The 25,393-nt window shown below is 35.6% G+C and overlaps 1 protein-coding gene across 3 annotated transcripts in view; it reads left to right on the top strand.

Moving 5' to 3' along the window:
* The window catches only part of TMTC2 (transmembrane O-mannosyltransferase targeting cadherins 2), a 393,066-nt gene that overhangs the window by 261,137 nt on the left and 106,536 nt on the right, over positions 1 to 25,393 (top strand). For all 3 annotated transcript variants that reach the window (XM_035721804.1, XM_035721806.1, XM_035721805.1), the window contains one exon: positions 7,520 to 7,641. In XM_035721804.1, coding sequence (XP_035577697.1) covers positions 7,520 to 7,641 — 122 coding nt within the window. The remainder of the gene's footprint in view (positions 1 to 7,519; positions 7,642 to 25,393) is intronic.

The raw sequence follows: 25,393 nt of genomic DNA, 5'->3' as shown, positions 1-25,393 counted from the left end.
ACCCTCCTTAATTTAAGACTCATATTTCATTTTACTTCTAATCCTTCCAGCCCAGTGGAAGAAGTGATAATTGTTGAAATCTGATGTCAGATACAAAACAGCCTCTAATTTCTGTAACCACTTTAATTTCTTTCTTTATCTTTTCCTGCTCTGTACAGTAGCTACTGAGCATTTCCCATCAGAACTAATGTATCTAAGGCAACTGGACTGTGTTATTTTACAAAGATAAGATCAGGTGGAGAAAAAGATTAGGATGGAAATATAAGAGATTCACAAAATTTGACAGCCTGTAGTTATAGCAAGTTTATAACATATATAAATAGAAAAAGGCCAGACTCCCTAAGGTTTCTATGTTAATGCCAACACAGTGAAGTAAGAAGTGAGAATTAAAATCACAGCAAGTTAAACTCTTGATGTAATAGGCTCCTGATGTTATATGGTTCTGTCAGACCACAGATTCTAGAAAAAGGAATTACTTGGAAATTTCTCTTTGATGACATACTTGGTAAAAATACATCTAAATCTTAAGTTGGTGCATAATATGATCAATTATTTATCAGATATTTATCAAGACTCTTTAGAGCTAGAGGCTTCTGAACTTAGGTTGGAGGACAGATAAAGAGATAAAGGGTTTTGTGTCTGGCTCTACACAGCTCCCAGTCTAGTTTGAGGTCAGGAATATTATAATTGGTAAGATGGGTATATAAAAAAAGGGAAGTGGGCTTGAATACATGAAGAACTGAGTACTAATCTGGGATAGGGACACTCAATTTTCTAAAAAAATTTCCCTTTTAAATTGATTCATAGGGATGCCTGGTGGGTGGCTCAGTTGGTTAAGCGTCTGCCTTCGGCTCAGGTCATGATCCCGGGGTCCTGGGATCGAGTCCCCCATCGGGCTCCCTGCTCGGCGGGAAGCTTGCTTCTCCCTCTCCCACTCCCCCTGCTTGTGCTCCTGCTCTTGCTGTGTCTCTCTCTGTCAAATAAATAAATAAAATCTTAAAAAAAAATAAATTGATTCATAAATTATAATTCAATAGCAATAAACATTTCAGAAAGAATTTTATTAAAAATTTGACAAAATGATTCTAGAGTTTATTTGGTAGACTTAACAGGAAAATAGAGCCAAGAAGGGTTATTGAAAAACAATGGGAGAGACATGCTCTACTCAGTATTAAAATATTAGAAAAACCTACAGTACTTAGAGCAATGTTGTATACACTGCACACAGATCAGAGTTTACAATTTTTTTGTAGGTAATAAATGTGAAATTGAATATTGGTGAGGAAAAGGAGTTCTTATAAAAGTTGATCGGGGACAATTGATTAAATGATGTTTGGAAAAAATAAAATTTAGACCCGTGTCTCACATTATATGGCAAATGTATTTCATATGGAATAAGTAGCTAACTTTAATAATAAAACTATGTAATTAGAATATATGTCCCTATGATAAAGAATTTTTTATGCATAAATGGCAGTGACAAAACTACAAAGGAAAAGTCAAGTTAATTTGCATAAATAAAAGTTAAAGTAGTCTGACATGAAAAACCATTTAAACCATCTTTTGCACATCAAAAAGGAACGGTATATATCTTAGTTGAAAAATGGCTTAAAACTGTAAAAAAAAACCCATCAAACAATGACCTGCAAATAAAAAATTCATGGCTAAGAATTTGTGAAAAAATTTGTAAAAATATATGAATTTTCATTAAGAATTAAAGTAGGAAAATTGAAATGATGGTGTTTTTTTTCTTTTTCAAATGGACATTTAAGAATATTACAGTGTCATTTTGCTGTGCACTTAGAAAATTTGTTCTCCTTATATAATACTTGTGGAAGTGAAATTGGTACAGTATTTTGGTCGGCTGAGCAGGGAGTCCCACATGGGGGTCCACCCCAGGACTCCTGGATCATGACCTGAGCTAAAGGCGGATGCTTAACTGACAGAGCCACCCAGGCGCCCCTGAAATTACCTTTTTATTTTTTTTTAAGACTTTATTTATTTATTAGACAGAGAGAGAGAAACACCATGAGAGGGGAGGGGGTCAGAGGGAGAAGCAGGCTCCCTGCTGAGCCGGGAGCCAGATGTGGGACTCAATCCCAGGATTCCGGGATCATGACCCGAGTGGAAGGCAGTTGCTTAATGAACTGAGCCTCCCAGGCGCCCCAAGAAATTACCTTTTTAAACACAGATTAAATGAAGTATAAGTACTAGAAAGTTTTTGTGTTGTTTGATGTGCACCGAAACATCAAACTTTGGAAACCTAATAAATAAATGTTTCATTGTCACTTGACTATAAGTACCATGAGGGTAGAAATGAATAATATCTCGTTAATCTTTATGCTTACCATCATATGCATTATCCATGTTGGTTACCCTAAATTGGTATGAAAGAGAGCATTGAAGACTATAAAAAAGAGAGACATTTAACAATTACTCAATTATTATGAATGTTGAGTAAGGGGTGATCGCTTTTGGTAAAGGTGGTCACAAAAGTTGGGGGTTTTTGTTCGTTTGTTTTAGTTTTTTTAAATAGGGAATTGGGAGATGTGAGATTGGATATAGGTAGTTGAAAGGTACAGACTTCTAGTAAAAGATACATAAGTACAGGGACGTGATGTATGACCTGATGACTACCATTAATGCAGCCGTATGGCACATTTGAAAGTTGCTAAGCAAGCATGTCCTAAAAGTTCTTATCACAGGAAAAGAAAATGTTTTTCTTTTTTAAAAAAATACGTCAGATGATGAATGTTAACTGAACTCATTGTAGTAATCATTTCACGGCATATGTAACCAAGCCATTGTGCTCTACACCTTAAACTTACACAGGGTTGTATGTTAATTATATCTCAATAAAATGGCCAGAAAAAAAAAAAGGAATCTAAACTGAATCTTAACACAGAAATATACTATCGAGCAGGGACAGGAGAAACAAAAGATAACTCTAGGAAGGATGGGTAGTATGTCCCATTACGTACTCTATTCGTTATCTGCAAGCCAGAGCTGAAACGTGAGAATCAGTGAGATCTGGACTATTACATCATCAATAATCCAGCATTCTTTCCTTTAAGGAATTAGCCTTTGCCTGCGTTATTTAGACCCAGGGCTTTTTAGGGAGGAAGAGTGACATTATTTGTTCTACATCTGAAACTGGTTTATATCTGCTTGAAGCCAGCCTGGAGACATCCAAATCCCTTTTGTCTGTGAGTGAATCGGAAATAAATCTGGGCGATGAACCTGATCACTACATCATCACAGCAAATCTTCTCATTCTTATGAAAGTGCCTCTATTATGTCATTTTTTTTTTTTTCAGGATGAGAAGGAAAAATAGTCATCATTGCCTCTTTCCTCCTGGGTGCTATAAACATTTTTTTTTTTTATTGTAAGTTAAGAATTACAGTACCAGAGAAGATGACATAACGCTCCTCCCTCCACTCTCTTCCTGATCAAGTATTTTCATTTCCTTCCTTATTGAATGTAACATTTTCTTTTCCTGGGGCCATTTCCTTCATGGACTTTTTCTGATTTTTAATATTTTAATCAAGCTTGCAGGATTACATATATATCCTTCTCTCCTAAAACCGAATCCACTGATGGCACTTTTTGCAGTTATTTTGTCTCCTAATTATTTTTTTATAGTATTTGGACAGAATGGTATGGTAGAAGGAGCCGGAGAGAGAGCTCTGATCTGAATCCTGAATATGGCATTTGCTTAGCGTTGAACCTTGAATAAGTTGCCTCATCTCAGTGAGCCACAGTCTCTTCATCTGTGAAATGAGACTGATGTCAATTACAGTGTAGGGATAATATGAAAGTATAAATATGTTTAAGACATTAGTAGGTATTCAATAAATAATAAGCTTTGTATGGTAGGCAGCTTGATGCCATGGAGAAAAGTGTGGGCTTTAGAGCCATTCAAAACTTTTAGAATAGGATAATTAACTGTCCTTGTGCAAGTCACTTATCATTCCCGAGCCTTCCTCGGATCCATAAAATGGGTCCTTTAATCCCTAGTACAAATTAGAAGTGAGAAGTATGAAGCTTCTACCATGTCAGTGGCAGGGGTGTATCCAGTTCTTGCCCGTATATTGTTTGTTCCCCACATCTTTACTGAGTCACTTTTAAAACATTTAAATTCATCCATTATCTTTTTCTTGCATTTTAGGATTTGCATCTTGATTTTATTACTACTTTTATAGGCTGTTTCTGTGTTAAGATTAACCATAGCACTCTGGTGCATCTCCTAGGATACATATTCTCCTCTTAAGAGTTGAGTAACATATGCAGCAGAAGCATTTTTAAAGGTCAACTATAGATTATTATTGTTCTTCCTTATTCCTTTAATTCCGTAGATAAGCCCAAGCAAAGTGAAATGTTCTCGATGGCCAGTGTATCACAAGCTAGAAAACAATTTTCCAGGAGTGAGAAAGAGTATGCTTTTCCCCTGAGCTGGAGAGTTGAAAACTTTGTGATCGTTCCCTACTAGCAGGTTAAAGCTTTGTGCTTTGAGGTCAGGGTTGTCCTGGGTTTGAATTCCAGCTTTAACACTTTCCACCTTTATGACTCTGTGTGTTTTATTCGGCCACCCTGCTTCTCAATGTTCTCATCTATAAAATCCAGGGAAAGACATTCCTTAATAAAAAATGAGATTCACGTATAAAGCAACTAATATAGAGATTGAAAATTATTTCATCTTGCAAACCAAATCTGAACAGGTAATTGGTAGTGGTTGAATGAGAGTAATGTGTGAAGGCTCCTCGTGGGGCTGAGTGAGAGAACATTCTACATGCCCAAAGATAGAGAATGAGAGGGGTAGGTGCTTATAAGTTGGGAATGTGCCCTCTATGGCTTGCTACCCTAATTCATAATAAATATTCAGTGAATAATTGTCATTGTTATTACTGAGATACAATGAATGGTTACCTGAAGTTTTCCTGAGTGGTAATGGTCATTTACATTTTTCATACACTTGCCACGATGCATTAATTACATTATATTTCTTATAGCCCTTTCATATTTCCCCATCTCACGAGTTTTTCAAATTAATAAGTTACTTGTGAATTATTACTGAAGAAAATGGGCTAGACACTAATTATTTAGCAAGTTAATATTTTATCTCAAAATAGCTTTTAATAACAGATTTTTGACTTGGAAAAAATAGAACACTTTCTGAAATGATTTCAGACAACAACTTAAATATACAGATTTCAATCTCAAAAACACTGTGAAATTAGGGTTCTCTCACATTCTTTTTTTTGTGCAGAAAACCTGTTTACTAGTCTACAAATTAGTTGAATATTTTATAAATGACAAGTAGAAGTTATGTTAAAGGTAATGATGGTACAGCTTCTAGAAGCTGACCTATGAGCACTGGAAGACCCAAAGAGGAATTTCAGGCTGATTCCAGACAGAATCTCTAATCCCTCCCATCTTTTAACTCTAACTGTGATGTTAATCTGTGTTTTCTACTGGCTTTAGAATCCACTGTAGAGATCAATATTTGGGTAGAATTTGTCATTAATTGCTTTAAATTTATCAATACTTTAGGGATTGTTGCATTCTTTCTGTTACATAAATCATATCTAGTATTGTTGTAGTATGAAGAAGTGGTTTGCTTTCCCTAAAAAAAAAAAAAAAATTTACTGTTTGCTTTTTTTGGGAAACATTTGTTAGCTCAACATGGCAAAAAAGAAAAAAATTTGTGTCTGACAATGTTTTCATTTTTATAGAGATATTATAATAATGATACAAGATTATAGAAGTAGGAAAATTAAAAAAAAATTTCATGCCTAATCCTACCACCAACAACTGTGAGCATTTTGTGTATTCCATTCCAGTCTTTGGTCTTTGCTTCAGTATTTCTTTCAGTGCACCCAAGCGTTCTATTTAATGTAACCAAATTCTTCTTAAATGCAAACACATTTTAAGTTTTAGATTAAAAGAAAAAATTTCCAGCTATCATTCTTATGACAGTATAGATTAAGAACTGTTCTGAGAACTAGAAACACATTGATGTGTGTGAGTGGTATGTATATTTTTGTGCATATTATAGATTTGTCACCAGTATTTTTTACTAACAAGCCGAGCAAAGGGCACTCAAAAGGTCAGGAGACTCAACTCAATTCAATTCATCAAACATATTTGTATTGACAGCACTGTGCTAATACAAAGAGAATATGATTAAAATAAAAGGAAACTAATTCTTCCTTTGAAGCAAAGAGGTATAGCCAATATGGGTAATATATGTAGGAAAAAGCCTCTGATTATGCCTCTAAATGGAAAAAGCTATCATAATTGTGATTATTTAAGCTATAAAGGTCTACTTGACAAATAATTCAGGTTACCAGTCTATTACCTGTTCTTAGAAATTGAGTACTTTCTATATTTGCAGTGCTTATTAAAACTATAATGCTTAACTTTTAAATATACAAATCACCTTAAAATATAATATTCTCATCAGGTAAATATTCTTCCATACTATAAGCAAATAAGGGAAGGGAGATGATAATAAGTAGAGAGCTGATAGACTTTTGGCTTTATTTCCAGTTTTTTATTTTTTGTTTTTCTCTTGCTTGGCTGTTAGTGAAATACTCTTTGACAGGTAAAATTTGCATAACTTACAAATAATAACTGATGGCTGAAAGTCTTCAAACTAGCTTTGTACATGATCCTGGGCATGCTAAGTAATTGTCATATATTCACTGGATTTTCCAAATGATACTCATAAATTTTATCTATTAAAATATAAAATGCAAATAATTTCTGAAAGAAATCCAACACCAGTGCTTAATCCAAAATATTTCTAACTCCTTCAACTAATGTTTTCTCAACAATGTTGTAAATCTTGGCAGGACCTTAATCTTCTTTGTCTAGGTCTTCATAATTCTCTCTTACTTAGTGTGTATTCTATAAATACTTGAATTTCTGAAGGAATAAATGAATGTGAATAAAAAAGAACAACTGACTGTACATAAGAAAGAACAAGCTTATCTTTTTTTTTTTTAAAGATTTATTTATTTGAGAGAGCGAGGGAACAAGCAGAGGGCAAGGCAAAGAGAGAGGAAGAGCATCTCAAGCAGACTGCCCCCCAAGTTGAGCACAGAGCCCAGTGCGGGGCTTTATCTCCCCCTACCACCCTGAGATCATGACCCGAGCCGAAATCAAAAGTTGGACGCTCAACAAACTGATCCACCCAAGCACCCCCAAACCTGTCTGTAGGAAAAAGAAAAGACAAAGGGCCTATGCTTGTGGGTCTCCTGTTACTAGATTAAAAATCAAAGCTTTATTAGCTACTAAATTTTTTAATTTAGCCATTTCACTTAATTTCTCCAAACACAAGTTTTCCTATTTGTAAAATGGAAATTATGATGACTTTTTGGGAATCAGATGAGATAATGGGTGTCAGTCCTTGCCACAGCATCTGAAATTTCAAGGGATGTAAACACGATGATGTGACGCCATTGTAGCTGTTGGAAAGCTGTGGCCTTAGGTTGATCGTCATGTATTTCTTTCCAGGTGAAGCATACATGCGATTAAGCAAACTCCCTGAAGCAGAGCATTGGTATATGGAATCACTGAGATCCAAGACTGACCACATTCCTGCTCATCTTACCTATGGGAAACTGCTAGCCCTAACAGTGAGTAACCACCTTCCTTCCTCACCCTTTAGAAGCTGGTTTTCTTCATGCAGACTGAGATGGATAGAGTTTAAGGTACTGGTTCTCAGCCAGTTAACACAGACTGTTAGGGAGTAGTGATGGTAACACTGTCGGAACTCTGTATAGAACCTATAGAAAAATGTATTTTTGTAGGGTTTACCATAGATAAAATGTGGTATGTCTTGATCCTTGATGTAACTTAATGGAAAAATGGAAATGGTGAATCCCAAATATGGATTGCATAATGAATTTGTCACAATAACAATATTTGTGTAAAGATTATGTTCTACAAACCACCGTTAGCCCCAAATGGGCTACACTGTAGAATGAAGTTGGATTCTTTCCAAATAACCAGCATTATGTAAGGCTTTGCATATGTGTCAGTTAGTGTCACCTGGAATTCCTACTAATTAGAAATCATTCCATGAGAGAAGTGGCGCCATCATTTGACCACCCACTATGTGACAAGCAGCCTTGGAGGCCACATTCTCATGGAAGTGATGTTACTTTGAAGCATAAGAAATTGCTGGTATTCTACCATTGTGATTTAGAAAAATTGTAATTTCGTGTGTTTCAAAGTAAACTTAATGTCTTATTTTACACTATCGGGGATTGTTCAAAATATTTAAGTAAATTTTCTGAGTTTATCCAGCTAATAATAAGTAGCAGAACTAGCCTTCAATCCTAATCTTAATCTATTATCTGTGCTGTTTTAGTTATATCACCTAATCTCTCTTCAATATTAATAAGAATAAATGACTTCTAGAAAAGCATAGAGCAGATGGTCAGGAAAGTGATTCCAAAGTGAATTTATAGAAAAGTATTTTATAATTATGTAAAAGTAATATTTTATTTTCTACAGAAGATGGACTAAATACCCAAAATTATTATGTATCCATATGAAGATACTACTAAAATGCTATTAATGAAACTATGTAGGCAGACTCAGTAGCCAGAAAATATACTACTAAAATATATCTAGATGTGCTTAATAAAATAGATACACTCTTAATGCATAACTGAGCTCAAAAAGTAGTGAGACAATTTCCTAGGGACTAACAATGAGGGGTAACTGAATGCCAGAACAGTAAACAGTTGGCTGATCTGCAGCTGATTTGGGATAGTTTACCAGCTGTGGTAACAGGAGCGAATGGGTTTTTTTGTTTGTTTTCATTCTTGTGGGAAATGGAAAGCTTCAGACCAATGGAAAGCCAGGGATTAGGTACTTAAGTAAAGGAGGAAAATTCATACCTTCAGTGAAAGAATAATCTAGAATAAGTTTGCTTACTGATATAAGAAGGCATTATGAAGGTTTGCCTATCTCAGCATGGGATTTGAATGGAGAAGGAATGAGTTTGTACTACTGCCCTCCCTTTATCAGGCTTTGAATTTTGAATTTGCTTTACTGGCATGATAATGAAATTCCTAGATCAAGAAATTAAATAAAAATCAGGCCACTAAAAACTCTTGCTGAAGAAATTACTGAAGATATCCTTCAAAAGAACACAGATCTGGAAGGAGTTGCTGAGTATGTTGCAAAAAGAATGGTGAACAAAGACATGGCGATCATGTGGGTAAATAAAGAATAATAATAAATATTATGCTAAATATATATAATACTGAATAAAATATTGAGAAGGAATAGTCTCAGGAACAGTCAGAATGGTGGGGGAAATGATATTTAAACTGATTTTTGGAAGTCAGAAAGTGGAAATTGATCTGTCAGAACAGAGTCCACTATCTGAAGAGGCTTTGGAATGGGATAACAATGAAAAGAGATCTTATGTACTCAAAAAGAAACTCAGAGAGACTCCAGACTTGAAGGCAGTTGGCATGGAAGAGAGTGAGTTAAGGAGCCTTTATTGAATCGGATAATCAGCGGTCAACTGCGTCTGGAACAGTCAGGTCTCTCCTCCCATGTGTGCAATGCCAGCAACCGGGCACTCACTTCCAAGGCAGGGAAAAGGCTTGTAGTGGTACAGCAGTTGAGTAAAAGAGGTTCATGATTCAGAAACAGCTTGCACAATCAAAGGTGAAATGCAAAGAGGACTGAAAAGATTGAATCAGTGTCTTCCAGTGGAGCACACAGATTATCAGTACCCCTCCTCCACCACAAGCAGAATATCGGCACCACCGAGTTTACACTCACCCAGCACTGTGCGCGCGCGCGCACACACACACACACACACACACACATCCCACCTCCCAAGAAATTTTTGAATTCTTATCTGGAGAAATTGAATCACCATAGGGAAAAGAAATCTTTATACCTACATTTGGAGATCACCTATTAATGGCTAGCTCCCAAACCAGATGCACAAAAGTGAATCTTTCCCATCTGGGAAGCACATCTATAACTAAGGAACTCCATTCAGCTTTTATTAAGTAGCTTTTAAATAACAGCGGACAACCAAGGATCATCACTCATATTTAGAAAGCCTCAACTATAAAAGATTGGAACTGAAGCAAATTATTAGAAGGAAACTGGAGGAAACAGAAGAAAAAATTTTTTAAGTCCTTAGAAATTTTAGAGCACCTGGGTGGCTCAGTCGTTAAGCCTCTGCCTTCAGCTCAGGTCATGAGCCCAGGGTCCTGGGATCGAGTCCCACATCAGGCTCCCTGTTTTAGTGAGGAGCCTGCCTCTCCCTTTTTCTCTGCCCCCTCCCATGCTTGTGCTGTCTCTTGCATGCTTTCTCTCTCTCAAATAAATAAATAAAATCTTAAAAAAAAAAAAAAAAATCCTTAGGGGCACTTCGGTGGCTCAGACAGTTAAGCATCTGCCTTTAGTTCAGGTCATGATCCCGGGGTCCTGGGATTGAGCCCCGCATCGGGCGCCCTGCTCCTCGGGGAGCCTGCTTCTCCCTTTGCCTGCTGCTTCCCCTGCTTATGCTCTCTCTCTGCCAAATAAATAAACAAAGTCTTTAAAAATAAATAAATAAAAATCCTTAGAGATGGTAACATAGCATTTTATAAAGCAGGATGCCATAAAAACATAAATAATGAAAAAAATAACCAAGAAAGAGCTTTTAGAAATTAAAAAGATGATGGCAAACAATTTTCATTTAAAGGTTGGAGAATAGGGGCACCTAGCTGGCTCAGTTGGTAGAGCGTGGGACTTGATCTTAGGGTTGTGAATTCAAGCCCACATTGGGTGTAGAGATTACTAAATAAATGAATAAATAAATAAATAAAGGTTAGGAGAATAAAGTTGAGGAAATCTTTCCATATGCAAACAAAAAAATGAAGAAATAAGAAATATGAAGGCAGAAATTATAAAAGAAACTAATATGAAGGCCTAATAGAGAAAGAACAGAGAAAGGGAAAGGAGAACATTACTCAGAATTGGAGGGTATAAGTTGCTATTACTACCATTTACAGGATCACTATTGGAATAAATTTGTTTTACCGTATAAACATCTTTTCATTTCCTATTCTAACAGGATGATAATTCACGCATTTGCACTTAAGAACAGAATTCGTATCTACCTCTTGCCGCAACTGCTATCTTTGAGATGTTCTTACGGAATTCAAATGGAAACATTTTTAATTAGATTGATAAATGGCCCCCTTCAAAAAAATCTATAAAAGTTTAAGATGCCTGATTTTTTTTTTTAAAAAGTCATTTAGCAAAGAAAAAAAGATGAAAGCTCAAATGTACTTAATTCTGAATCTACCTAGACCGTGACACTGCTTTGGATATAGAAACCATGTGTTCTTTTTTTCTTCCTCATTTCAAGCCTGAATATTTTAAGTTTCCTGTACAAAAATATGATTTTACAGGCTGCTTTATTTTTTAGAAGGCATTTTTTTTTAAAAGAGACAAGATTTAGAAGTTTTAATTTACTGAAACATATGGAAAGGAAGGAAAGACTCGTGTATTACAATCCAAACTTTAATTCCCCCCCCAACCAAACTTTTATAGTTTCCGACTAACTGATTAGATGAAATACAAGCCTTATTATGGAAAGGCTTAAACTCACCTTGCCAATACCCCCACAACCGTCTTTAGCAGTCTCTTTTTGAATTATGAGATTTGGCAAATTTCTTATCCCAATGGATTGCCTGTGTCTAATTTTGGGTTTGTTGGCCTGGTAATATGCCATTGACTTAACATGGAATTGGCAAGGTGGAAAATGCCACACATTTTGACTTCTGAAGGCTTTAAATATATTATAAAATGGAATTGTCTATTAATCTCAAGAGAAGAGGAATAGAAATGGGGTGTGGTGTTTTCACTGTTTGGTCAAAACTGACCACAGTTGAAATATGTAAAAATGACCTGCAGCTAAATCAGACTTAAGACTGTAGTATAAGATTTTATGTAAGAATTATATTTTATAAGAGAAATTAGAAAAAAAAATGATTGCTGGTGGTTTCATTACAGCCAGTATGTTTTTTGTGCAAATTTTTCTTTAAGGGTTTGTAGTATTTATGGTATTTAGAAAACTTCAAATCGATTTTGAGTTTCCCAGAATGCTTTGACAAATTCCATAAATCAGATCCTTTTTTATTCCCCTGAAAAATGTCCTTTGTCTCTCTTTCCCCGCTCAAATTTTATTACTTCTGTGAAGTCTTGCCTGAGTCTTTCAAGCAGTCATTTTTTTCTTCTCTGTACATCCATAGCCCTGGTTTCAGTATCTCTATAATAGCACTTCCCAGATCGATGGCAGATGTAAATCTACATCTTTTGACCATAGACATGGAGGAGGAGCTAACTTTTCACTTATCTTTTTTATCCCTTCACTATGTGGCATTTCCCTATCTTGGTATAACTATCCCTGTATTCTCTTGTACCTTTCAGTTTTTAAGTTATTTAAGGGCTGGGTACATGACTTCTTAATATTTTTGTTTCCCTGCTCTGATCCGTGTTTCCCCATTAATCCCTTCATTTAGGCAGCATGTGTATTGAAACTTACTACTCCATTCTAGGCATCACTCGACTCCCAATGATATGTACTGAATAAATGAACAAGAATGGCATGATTATACAGTGGACATGGTCTAATCCTCCAAGACCCTAGTGGGCATAAAAGGGGTATATATTTCTTGAGTGCTTGTGGTTGACATGTTATTTTGGGAAGCTTTACAATAAGTATTATCCTCTTTTTATAAATGAGGAAACTCAGCTTCAAAGATTCAAGCAACATCTCCAAGAATAACTTAGCTACTAAATAGCAGAATTGGATATAACCTCAGGGTTTTCTGAATTGAACATCAGTAATTTTAACTTTATATTAAATAGTTTTAAAAGTGGAGTCTTTGTTTTTTTAACCCCTTGTCACACCTGATTGGAGATTCCAAAAGTAAGCCGGTACTTCATACCACCCCATTTTTATAACTTATTTTAAACATCACCTCTAAGTCTAGTTTAGTTTGAGTGCTTTAAACACATTTTTATTATTAGACATCATAGGTCGTGAACTTGAGACTTCTGTTTTTGGCTGTTGACACTTTTAGGTCCTACACTGTAACTAGAATACAAATTTTCCAGGATACCGTAGAGAATAGCTCTGCCTTAGGGTCACTGGTACCCTCCATGTTTAAATATAGTTGGGCCCGGGTGACATCTCTCTAAAATATATGGAACTTTCATACCAATGTCATGTCCAATTAAAATACTGAACACGAGCTCGCTTTAAAATTGGGATTTATTCCTTGTTTGAACTTTGTTACCTAGGGCTAATGGCATGAATTTCAAATTGGGCATGCATTAAGAGAGAAAGGAAGGAATAACATTTCCATTATTTTGGTATTTTAGATGATTTTTATAGTTGTTTCTAAAGCTGTGTGTTCTCTACTTGTGTGCACATCCTTACTTTAATTTTTCTTGGTCTTCCTCTCTTTTTGTCCTCTTCAATTTATTTAAGCCAAATATTTTGTGGTTTTTGTGAGCCAGTAAAATTAATATTGACTTAAATTGTAGTAAAAGCTCCTTGGCTGTTAGCTTATTTTCCAGGTTTGGGTTAGTAAGAGAGAAGGAAGGATATGGGAGACTCTGACAGTAATTCTTGATACAGAAAACCTTTATTTTGGCTACTGCATGGAAGCACTGAGCCAGATTTCTGTGTCTAGCCAAAGTTAATTGGGCTACATAAAACTCCAGTTGTGAAAGTACTTGTGGTTCCATAGTAAAGTTCCATTCCCCAAGGCCACGATGGTGTCGAGGTTGTCCATCTGGAAGGGCAGTGCTGTGTGTTTCCTTGGGTTTTTTGTAATAATTACTGCTGTTTAGACCTGAGATTATTTTTCCATTTGGTTCTCTTTAAAGCAAAGCTCTTCTCATTTTGTATGTTGGCTAGCGTTTGGGTTGCTTTGTTTTATTACAGTCGCTGCACAGCCGTGTTTAGATTGGAGGAAGAGGGGGACAAAATTACCCTGTGACTCTGACTGGATGATTATTATGGAGATGTGCAATTCAAGCTACAAAATGTATTCCATGAAAAGAGAAGGCATAATATCACATATATCATTCTACTGAAATACTGAAGGAAATATAGAAGAAAGTTTAATTTATAGTATTCAGCTAAGTATTTTATATGAAGTTACCTCATTTAAGCATAACTTAGCATTCTGGAGATAGTAAAGTTATCATTGTATTATTTTTGCTCTGAAGCATAATGAATCTGGTTGTTTGCTTTTTTTTTTAGAAACCATTCACTCACTTTAAGATATGCATTTTGTTATTTAGAATCAATCTTACAATTACTGTCCTTATTGCTACTAAGTGACAGGACTCCAGATATCTCAAAATATTCCAGACTTTTATTTTGTTTTTGTATGTCAATTCGTAGAAATCATTGTTAGAGATTCTGTTTTGCCAGATAGTCTCAGGAATCATAAAAATTAAAATGATCCAGTCCTTAGGCAGTAAGGGACACATGAAATAATTCTAGCTGCTTTATCACTACACACACTGCTATGTTTGAAAAAAAAAGTTAGCTTTTTCTGTAGGGGTAAGTAAGGTTATATTGCTTTTAAACCAACTTACGTTGCATTGTTATTTTGTTGATTTGGTTTCTCTGTTTTGTCTGTAGTTATCATCTAGTGCAATTTAAGTAGCCCAGCAGGCTCAGGCCTCATAAGCCCCCTGTACTCTGGCATCCCACATTATTGAAATGATGAAGATGGAGAAGTGGTGTTTCCCTTAAATATACCTTGGCTTTCTTGCAGGAGTCCAAAAAAAACAATCCTTTATTAAAAAACAAAAAAACAAAAAACAAAAAAACCCTCCATTTTTATACACATTTTCTGAGCCTGAACTTCATTTCAGGCTCCATAGTAAACAGTGGGGATACAAAGACCAGCAGGGCATTTCCTTCACCTCAAGAAAGCCTCAATGTCTTCTATTTAGGAGAAATTCATAACAAGGCGATCCATAGCCACTGTAGCTGTGGGCTGCCATTCTTTTGACTTTTGTCATGGCTTTTGTTTCAGAAGGGACAGTTACGTAGGTACCTTAATCTTACTTCCTTACTCTTTAATTTTTATTATAGGCATGGGATTCCACACCACTTGGTAGGCATTTTTCTTCCACTTTACAGTTCTTTAATTACTTAAATGAGCCCCAGTGATGTATTCTTATACTACATATATTATACTTCATGACTTCCAGCTTGTTATTCTTTGACTCTCCTGTCATGTAATACAGCATGGAAACATTTTAATGTGAGTTAAACACTTTCTATTTTATGTTTTTATATTTTCCTCACTTGACAATTTTTTTTTTCCTAATAGAAGATTTGAGTAGCTTTCCTTGTTAGAACAGCATCCTGTTCTAAGCCTATGTTTATCTTTAGGAAGGGTGGTACACAAAACATACATTTTCAAAAACAGGTATCTTTTCTCCCAAGTAGTTGTTAGATCAGTATTTTTGCAAAAGGCTATTGCCTTTTTTTTTCCCCGTGGCATCTGGATATGGACATATATATTCCATATATGTTCTCACACACACACACACACACACACACACACACACACACACACACACACACAGGAGGCCACATCTGTTCTAAGATGTGAAAGTTTTCATTTTCGCAGTCTCATAAATAGGTTCAAATCAGCCCAACCATGAATATGTTCACAAACCCATAAAGTTTTTGTGTTTCCTCTTATATTTACCCACGTTACATTTGAGGGGTACCTCCTGCAATTAGCTAATACTTGTTATCCTGCAATGAACTAGACATTTTATATATACTAATCCAATATGTCCTCATGCAATGCCACAATCTAGATACCATTATATAGAAGGAAGCTGAGGTTCACAGAGGTTCAATCAAGATCAGTGTCCAAAGCCTGTTGGATTATACCACCCCTAAGATTTTTCCAAAAGCTGTATGATTTAAATTGCTCTCCAGCCTTTTGTTTATTATGATAAAACACACATAGATGGTGCCTCATGTTGCGTGAATGTCTAACTTCCAAATGCACAAAAATTTATTTTTAAAACAGATCTTCATTCAGTTTTTAGATTTTCTCATAATGCAGTTCTGAAGTGAAAAGATACTTTCTGTGTATATTGTTCAATAAAAAAAGAGTTTTAACGGGTTATTGTAAAATGGCTTCAGCTATCTTTGGATGTTAAGTAGCAAGGAAAGAGTGAAGTTTAAATTTTTAATTTAAATATGGTATTTATGGTATATGGCACGCCATATATGGCATAGAGGTTCTCTCGTATTTTAGGTTTTGAAGGAGGCTCTGTGATATTCCCTACCGAAGGGGAGGACAGTGTAGGATGCCTCGGAGTCAGGACTGCTGACCTTTACCTGGAAGAACATTGAGTTGGAGCCGAAACCACCTGAGATTTACCTGCCTAGATATTTATTTCTTCTCTTATTGGGAAGCATAGTTCTTTTCAAAGGCTTAACATTGCCGGACTCTCATTTCTGAGGTATAATTGAGGCTCTTTGTCAAAAGTGACAAGATAAGGTACACTCTTGACTGTTCACTCTAACTCATGTTCATCATAATAATACTCTAGGTGGCAACATACAGGATTCTCCCACAAACAGGATCCTTGGGTCAGTTTGATATTAGCCATGTGGCCTTGGGTTTAAGGTGGGCACAGACCATGTATTATATGTATTATGATGTCATATAGTGACAGAATTAGGTACTGTAGTTGTTAGATGTAATAGTCTGGGAAATTTTTGTCCCTGAGAAATAATATATAGTATATTTTATTTCTTATTTCTTGAGACGAAACAGTAATAGAAGAACAAGATTTCTGTCTGCTTGAATCAGAAATTTACTCACCTTAGGCAGAAAATTACTGACCAGGAGCCCACGCTCTTACATTTTTAAGATACCTTTGCATACCTCACAAAGATCACCTCAGCAGAGGTATGAGATTTAGCTGAAATCTGTCGTTGGGGTTCAAGATAGTTTCCTGAGGGTATCTGTTTTCTTTTTATTTCTTTTTTTTTTTTCCCCCACCTAGGGTGCACATTCTTCACAACTGGTAATTATCTTCTGCACTTCATTTTCACTTATGTGAAAGACGGGTCTTCCATCCTGCCCCCGCCCCTACTCCAACAGTACACGAATACCTTGCTCTGTATAAACAGACACACACACACACACACACACGTATATGTATGACACCTATTGAAGTTGGGAAGTTTGCTATGACTATAAATATTAACTAAGTTGATCCAGTCAGTAGTTACATGGCAAGGATGGATTTTACTTGATAATAAAAAGAGAGGTTTCAAATACAGTGAAACTTAAAGGTGCCACAATTTTCCCACTGCCATTATTGTTTGGAAAGTTTCTATTAAAACATCATGCCCAGAATGTATTCCATAGACATTAGTATATCTAGGTATTACTTAAAAATTTTTTTAGTGTGGGAAAAACTGCATACCATAGTTCCTTCTTTTTTTTTTTAAGATTTTATTTATTTATTTGACAGAGAGAGAGACAGCGAGAGAGGGAACAAAAGCAGGGGGAGTGGGAGAGGGAGAAGCAGGCTTCCCGCCGAGTGGGGAGCCCGATGGGGGGCTCGATCCCAGGACCCTGGGATCATGACCTGAGCCGAAGGCAGACGCTTAAACAATTGAGCCACCCAGGCGCCCCCCCCTTCTTAATATGTTATTATTCATACTATTAAAGGCTCTGAAAGTCTTTTTGTATTTAAAGCCCTACTTAGTGTATTTGTCACAGATCCCTTCTTTTTAATATGAATCTCTTATCATCCAGAGAAAAGAATGTTCTGCCAAATGAACTCTGAGGAATATATAATATACCAAATTGAAAGGGGGTGGGACAGAGAGAGTGCAGAAGTTCTAGAAATATACCTAAGTGAAAAAGGCACTGAGTTTTACCTGGTAGACCAGTGAGTTGGAGCTAGAACACCTGCTAAACTAGTAATTTCTTTCTTAAGTAGTCATTCAATTTTAAACATCTAAGAACTTTAGTGAGTGTAGTTCGTTGCTTTCCTCTATAATGGATAGACAGAGTTAGTAGGAAATTTCCAGAAATCAGGACAGAGATACCACCAAGGTCAACATTTTGGAAGAAAATGTTTATTCACATTGGGGCTAGGACTACTCTAAAAATAGCTATTTGTCTAAATTAGTTCAAAACCAGAATGAATTGAACTACAGTTGTTAATGTTATAAGGTGGATGTGTTTGGCATCTCCAGAATACAGGTAGAGAAAAACAACGTTGTTTTTATGCTCACTAAATTTGAGCTGTAATTTTGAAAGAAGAAATTCACTTTATTAATTTGTGACTAGATGTAAATTATCTTTTAATTGTTTTTTTTTTATTTCTGAAGTAGAAATAGCATTTGATCATGGCCATATTTAAGATCTTTTCCTGACATGCCTGTACTAAATGCTTATACTTAAATCCTACAAAGAGTAGTACATAGAGGAATTAGTTTTGATTTTGCTTGAGTTTTTTCCTTTGCCTGGAATAATCTCATCTTCCCATTTAGCAGTTTGAACCATAATCGGTGTTTAAAAAGATTTGTACTTTATGAATTTGCTGTTGTTACAAACTATTTCGAGCATATGGGAAAAGAGAATGTTGTAACAAATACCCATGTATTTTCAAATCAAATAAGCCAAAGGCTAAAATTTTGTGACATTTACATTAGATTTTTAAGAAACTAATTTTTTAAGAAAACACTTTTAGAACAGTTTTAGATTAAAGAATTATTGTGAAGTTAGTACAGAGAGTTCTAACCAATCTTCTCTGTTAACTTCATGTTCTAGTATGGTACATTTATCATGATTAATGAGCCAATATTCATATGTTATTATTAAATTAAGTTTATATTTTACTCAGGTATGTTCACTTTTTCCCTGCTGTCCTTTTGTTGTGCCAAGATCCTACACTTCATCTAGTTGCCTTGCCTCCTTAGCTCTACCTGGCTATGATAGTTTTTCGGGCTTTGCTTGTTTCAGAGGAGTACTGTGATATATTTTGTAGAATGTTCCTCAATTGGTCTTTGGCTGATATTTTGTTATTAGACTGGAGTTACTAGTTTTGAGGAGGAAGATCATAGAGATAAAGTATCCTTCTCATCATATCAAATCAAGGATATTTGTATATTATCAATATGACTGACCACTGTTTATATTAACTCTGATGACCTGGCTTGAGGTCATTTTTATCAGATTGCTCCAGTGTAAAAACTCTTTTTTTATACCCTCTCTTTCCATATTGTAGTCTTTGGAAGGAGGTTGCTATGTGTGGTTCATATTTAAGGAGTGCAGATATTCTCTCTGCATAAATTATTTGGAATTCTTCTGCATGAGGGCTTTGTCTCTTCTCCCCAGTTATCTATTCAAAATTTTATGTTCGTTTATACATTGGATTATAACATGATACTACTACTTTATTTAGTTTGTTGCTCAGATTAGTTCTTTGCCCAACTTTGACCAACAGAAACTCTTTCAGAGGCCTATACGTCCCCTTGACATACCTTCATCATTGTGTGTGTGTGTGTGTGTGTGTGTTTTCCTTTGGGAACTTTCTTACTTTCTGTCACTAAAACATGCTCCAGGCTCATCTTACATATTTACAGCCCAAGTTCTAGAATCAGGCATTTTTCCAAGGAGCTCTGGTTCCTTTTATTGGAGAATGATTTAGAATCCAAGAACTTGGTTCTTAGGTGTACTTATTGCTACTGGGGTGTTGCTTCTGGGCTCTTCTCAGGTGATGGAAATGTATGGCTATATACTAACCAATGTATATACACATACCTATAATATACTATATGTAACTGTATCTGTTTTAAACTAAACACAAGTTCATACTGATGCCTTTCGTTCTAATCCATTACCGTATAAATCTTTCTAGTTTCCTTTTCTTCTTCATCTGTCACTTCCATTAGAGAGAAATCTGGCTTCCACCATCCACCATACATTTTCTTATCTGTTCAGATTCTACTATTCATGTATAGTTGTTTTAGAATTGCTCACCTGTACTGCCATGGGAAAGAGCTTTACCATCTAAAAGACTGTTCTTGTGTGTAATTTCTTTTGCCTTCTGTTTTACACACTTCACTCCTTTTCCAACTTAACATAGATTAGCTCCTTGGCCCCTCACTACATTCAGTGAGTTTGTTTCATGTGTTTGTCTTATATCATGATTCTTTTGTCACATTCTGTATTCCATCCTGGTACCCCCTGACCCTCTCATTAGCCTCCCCTTTATGTGTAATAATTTTCCTTTCTCTGAGGTCTTTGTCTGAAAGTAATACTCCAACTTTATTTGATTAGTGTTAGCATCGTTTATCTTTATCCCTTTGCTTTACTTATCAGTCTTTATATTGAAAGTGGGTGTTTTGTAAACATATAGTTGGTCTCTTTTTATTATTATTATTATTATTATTATTATTATTCACTCTGACAGTCTCTGCTTTTAATTGGAATATTTATAGACTATTCACATTTGGAGTGATTATTGACATATTTGAATTAATATTAGCCATGTTTGTAACTATTTTTCTTATTGTCAGAGGCTTCTTTTTCTTCTACCTTGCTTTTTTATGTGTGTGTGGTTAAAAAAATATAAGAAAATTACCATCATAACCATTTCTAAGCATATAGTACAGTAGTGTTAACCATATGCACATGCAGATCCTAAAAATTTTCCATCTTACAAAAGTGAAATTCTGTACCCACTGAACAATATAGCTCCCCTCCTCCCTGCAGCCTCTGGCAAACATCATTCTATCCTCTGTTTCCGAGTTTGACCACTTTAGATATCTCATACATGGAGAACCATGCAACATTTGTCTTCTGTGACTGGATGATTTCACTTAGCATAATTGTCTCCAAAGTTCATCCATTTTGTAGACTATGACAGGATTTCCTTCTTTTTAAGGCTGGATAATATTTCATTGTATGTATAGACCATGTTTTCCTTATCTGTTCATCTGTCAGTAGTCACTTAGGTTGATTCCACTTCTTGGCTGTTGTGAGTAATGCTACAATGAACATGGGTATGCTGCACATGGCACTTCAAGATCCTGTTTTCGGTTGTTTTGGATATATACTCAAGAGAGAGATTGCTGGATCATGTGGTAATTCTATTTCTCATTTTTTGAGGAACCTCTATAACTGTTTTCTGTAGCAGCTGTACCATTTTACATTCCCACCAACAGTGTACAAGGCTTCCAGTTTCTCCATATCCTCATTAACACTTGTTGTTTTCTGTTTTGTGTGTGTGTGTTTGTGGTGTTTTTGTTTTTGTTTTGTTTTGTTTTGATAGTGGCCAACTTAACAGGTGTGAAGTGACCTCTTACTGTGGTTATGATTTGCATCTCTGTAATGATTAGTGATGTTGAACATCTTTTCATATGCTTGTTGGATATTTGTTCCTTGGAGCAATGTCTATTAAAGTCCTTTGCCTGTTTTTAATCAGATTATTTGCTTTTTGTTTGTGGTGTTGATGACTTATAGGAGTTATTTCTATATTCTTGATATTATCCCCTTATCAAATGTATGGTTTGCAGGTATTTTTTCCATTTTCATAGGGTGCCTTCTCATTTTGTTATATTTTTTCTTTTGCTGCACAGAACTTTTTTTTTAAGCTTGATGTGGTCCCATTTGTCTATTTTTACTTTTGCTCCCTGTTCTTTTGGTGTCATATCCAAGAAATTATTGCCAAATCCACTGTCATAAATCTTTTCTCTTGTTTTATTCTAGAAATTTTATGTTTTCAGATCTTATGTTTAGGTTTTAACCCATATTGAGTTAATTTTTGTATATCGTGTAAGGTAAGGATCTAACTTTGTTTTGCACGTGGATATCCAGTTGCTGCAGCACCATTTGTTGAAGAGACTATCCTTTCTTCAATTGCATGGCTTTGGCCATATACATAAGGGTTTATTTCTGGGCTCTTTACTTTTGTTCCACTGTCTAAAGGTCTGTCTTGTCTATCTTTATGCCCATGCCACACTGTTTTTATTATGGTTTTTAATGTTTTAAAATCAGAAAGTCTGAGACCTCTAGCTTTTGTTCTTTCTCAAGATTGTTTTGGCTATTTGGGGTTCTTTGAGATTCCATATAAATTTTAGGAAGTTTTTTTGTTTGTTTGTTTTTTGTTTGTTTGTTTGTTTTGGAAAAAATGCCATTTGGGTTTTGATCAGGATTGCATTGAGTCCGTAGATTGTGTTGGGTAGTATGGACATTTTAACAATATTAACAATACTAAGTCTACTAAGCCATGGACACAACATGGCTTTCCTTTTATTTCTGTCTTTTTAAATTTATTTCAGCCATATTTTGTAGTTTTTAGTGTCCAAGTCTTTTCCCTCCTAGGTGAGGTTTATTCCTAAGTACTCTTTTTGATGCTATTGTAAATGGTATGTTTTCCTTAATTTTATTTTCAGGTTACTTATAATTAGCATATAAAAAGACAACTGATCTCTGCATGTTAATCTTGTATCCTACAACTTACTGGAATTTATTAGTTCTCACAGTTTTTTGTTGGAATCTTTAGTGTTTTCTGCATATAAGATCATGTAGTCTGCTAACAGAGATATTTTATTTTTTTCTTTCCATTTTGGATTCCTTTTATTTATTTTTCTTGCCTAATTGTTCTGGCAAGAACTTCCAGTACTATGTTGAATAAAAATGGTGAGAGTGGGCATCCTTGTCTTGTTCCTAATTTTAAAGGAAAAGCTTTCGGTTTTTTACTGTTGAGTATGATGTTAGCTATGAGTTTTTCATATATGACCTTTATTATGTTGATGTAAATTTTTCTGTTACTAGGTTTTTGAGTGTTTTTATCATGAAAGGGTATTGAATTTTGTGAAATGCTTTTCCTATATCAATTTAGATGAGCATGTGAATTCCCTAGTTTTTATTTGTCTAGAAAGTATTTCTACTTTACTTTCTTTTTTTTTAAGATTTTATTTATTTATTTGACAGAGAGAGACACACAGCAAGAGAGGGACCAAAAGCAGGGGGAGTGGGAGAGGGAGAAGCAGTCTCCCCGCCGAGCGGGGAGCCCAATGTGGGGCTCGATCCCAGGACCCTGGGATCATGACCTGAACTGAAGGCAGACGCTTAATCACTGAACCACCCAGGCACCCCATCTACTTTACTTTCTAAGGATGGTTTTATGAGATATAAAATTCCAGGTTTGTGTTGTGGATCTTTTTTTTTTTTTCCTCTCTCAACATTTTGAATGTTTCACTTTCTTCTTAATGGTTTCTGATGAGAAGGCCAATGTAATTCTGAACTTTGTTCCTCCATGTGTAAGGTGTTTGTTTGCATGTGTGTGTATTTTTACCTCTGACTTCCTTCAAGTTTTTCTCTTGCCTTTGGTTTTTTACAGTTTGGATATAATATACCTGGGCTTATTATTTTTGGAATTAATCTTGCTTGGTGTTCTCTGAGTTTTCTGAATCTGTAGTTTGGTGTCTGTTACTAATTTTGGAAAGTTTCCATCATTATTACTTTAAATATTTCTCCAGTTCTGTTCTCTGTCTTCCCCTTCTGATATTCCAGTTACTCATGTGTTAACATATTTTGAGATTTTCCCACAGTTCTTGTGTGTTTTGTACTTTTCATTCATTTTTGTATAATGATGCATTTCAGTTTGGGAGGTTTATACCGACCTATCTTCAAGCTCATTGATTCTTTCCTTGGCCATACTGAGTCTTCTGATGATCCCATCAAATGCATTCTTCATTTCGGTTATGATTTCTAGCATCTCCTTTTAATTCTTTCTTAGAATTCCTTTCTCTCTGTTTACATTATGTATCTGTTCTTGCACGTTGTCTACTTTTTCCATTAGAGTCGTTAACATATTAATCATAGTTATTTTAAGTTCCCTTTCTGACAATTCCATCTGTTTCATATTCTAACATCTGAGTCTGGTTCTGACGCTTTCTTTGTCTTTTTGGACTATGTTTTTCTTTCTTTTTGGCATGTCTTGTCATTTTTTTTGTTGAATACCAGACATGTTGAATTGGTAATAGGAATTCAAATTAATAGGCTTCTAATGTGAGGACTTATGTTACTCTGACTAGTAGTTCAGCATAGTTCAGTGTTTGTTTTAGCTATTGGAGCTGGAGGCTTTAAATTTTTCTAGTGTCTTTGCTTTTATCTTCTCTCTTGGTGTTAGGCTATCTTTAGTACTATTTCTCAGAGAGACTCTGTGCCTTGAAGCCTTTAAGCATACTCAAGGATTATCGTACTAGAGTCCTGTTGCTATGGTGGTACAGTGTGATGGAGGGAGAAATGTTCTATAATCATTCAGTGAAATTTCAGTCTTTCATTGGGCCAGTGTCTCTGTCCTGTGACCCTCACAAGTTTTTCTGCTTATATAGCTACTCCCCTCTCACCACCTTCCATGAGACAAAAAGAAGAGAGGAAGATGAAGTAAGAATGCCGTTCCTCTACAACTCTGTGAAAAGGCTCTGGTAAAATCTCTCACTCTGGAGAGGAAGGCTTTTGTTACTGAGAAGGCTCTGGGGGTAATTCATAAGGATCACTCTCCTTCCCCTGACCTCACAGGAGACGATCTTTTCTTGGTTCTTTACTATGAGAAGTTGTTCAGGTTCCTGGAAGTAAAGGCCATGAACGGTTGGGAGCCCATCAAGGGCTGTGGCCTTTGGGAATCTCTTACTCATGAGTTAGTTCACACTCAGCCTCCAGCAAGTCATCAAAGTGACTTAAAATTACACTTTGCCTGCCAATTTTTAGCTCCCAGGGGTTTCTGTCTGATAAGCCCATCTCAGCTATGATTCTATTTCTGTTTCTGTTTCTTTATCTCAGTCTGTGTCTGTATTTATATCTATGTGTGGATATATTGGGAATCACAGGCAGTTATGGAATGTGGTATATATTTTTGTTTTCCTGTAGTATATTGTATATAGCAAATGCTCAGTAGATATGTTCTTAATATTTCAACATTATAGAAACAGATATTTAGAAAAATATATTTGAAGATGCAGCTTGTTTCCCTTCTCCATTAGCACTCTGTCACATTAAAGGGGACGATGCACTTAAATGAACACTAGCTCTAGATCACCTAGATTGTTCAACCAGTTATTAGCTCTGCGATCTTGGTCAAGTTATTTAACTGCTCATTATGTCATTCAACTTGTATGTATAATGAAGGCAAAAAGATTTCCTTGTTGAGAGGTTGGTCAGGAGTTAAATGCGTCTATACGTGTTTATAAAAGCATTTATAGGGCGCCTGGGTGGCTCAGTTGGTTAAGCGACTGCCTTCGGCTCAGGTCATGATCCTGGAGTCCCG

Source organism: Zalophus californianus, chromosome 9 (genome assembly GCF_009762305.2).
Source record: "Zalophus californianus isolate mZalCal1 chromosome 9, mZalCal1.pri.v2, whole genome shotgun sequence".
In the NCBI taxonomy this organism is placed as follows: Eukaryota; Metazoa; Chordata; class Mammalia; order Carnivora; family Otariidae; genus Zalophus; species Zalophus californianus.
The sequence above is the reverse complement of the archived record's forward strand: the minus strand, read 5'-3'. Positions and strand labels throughout refer to the sequence as shown.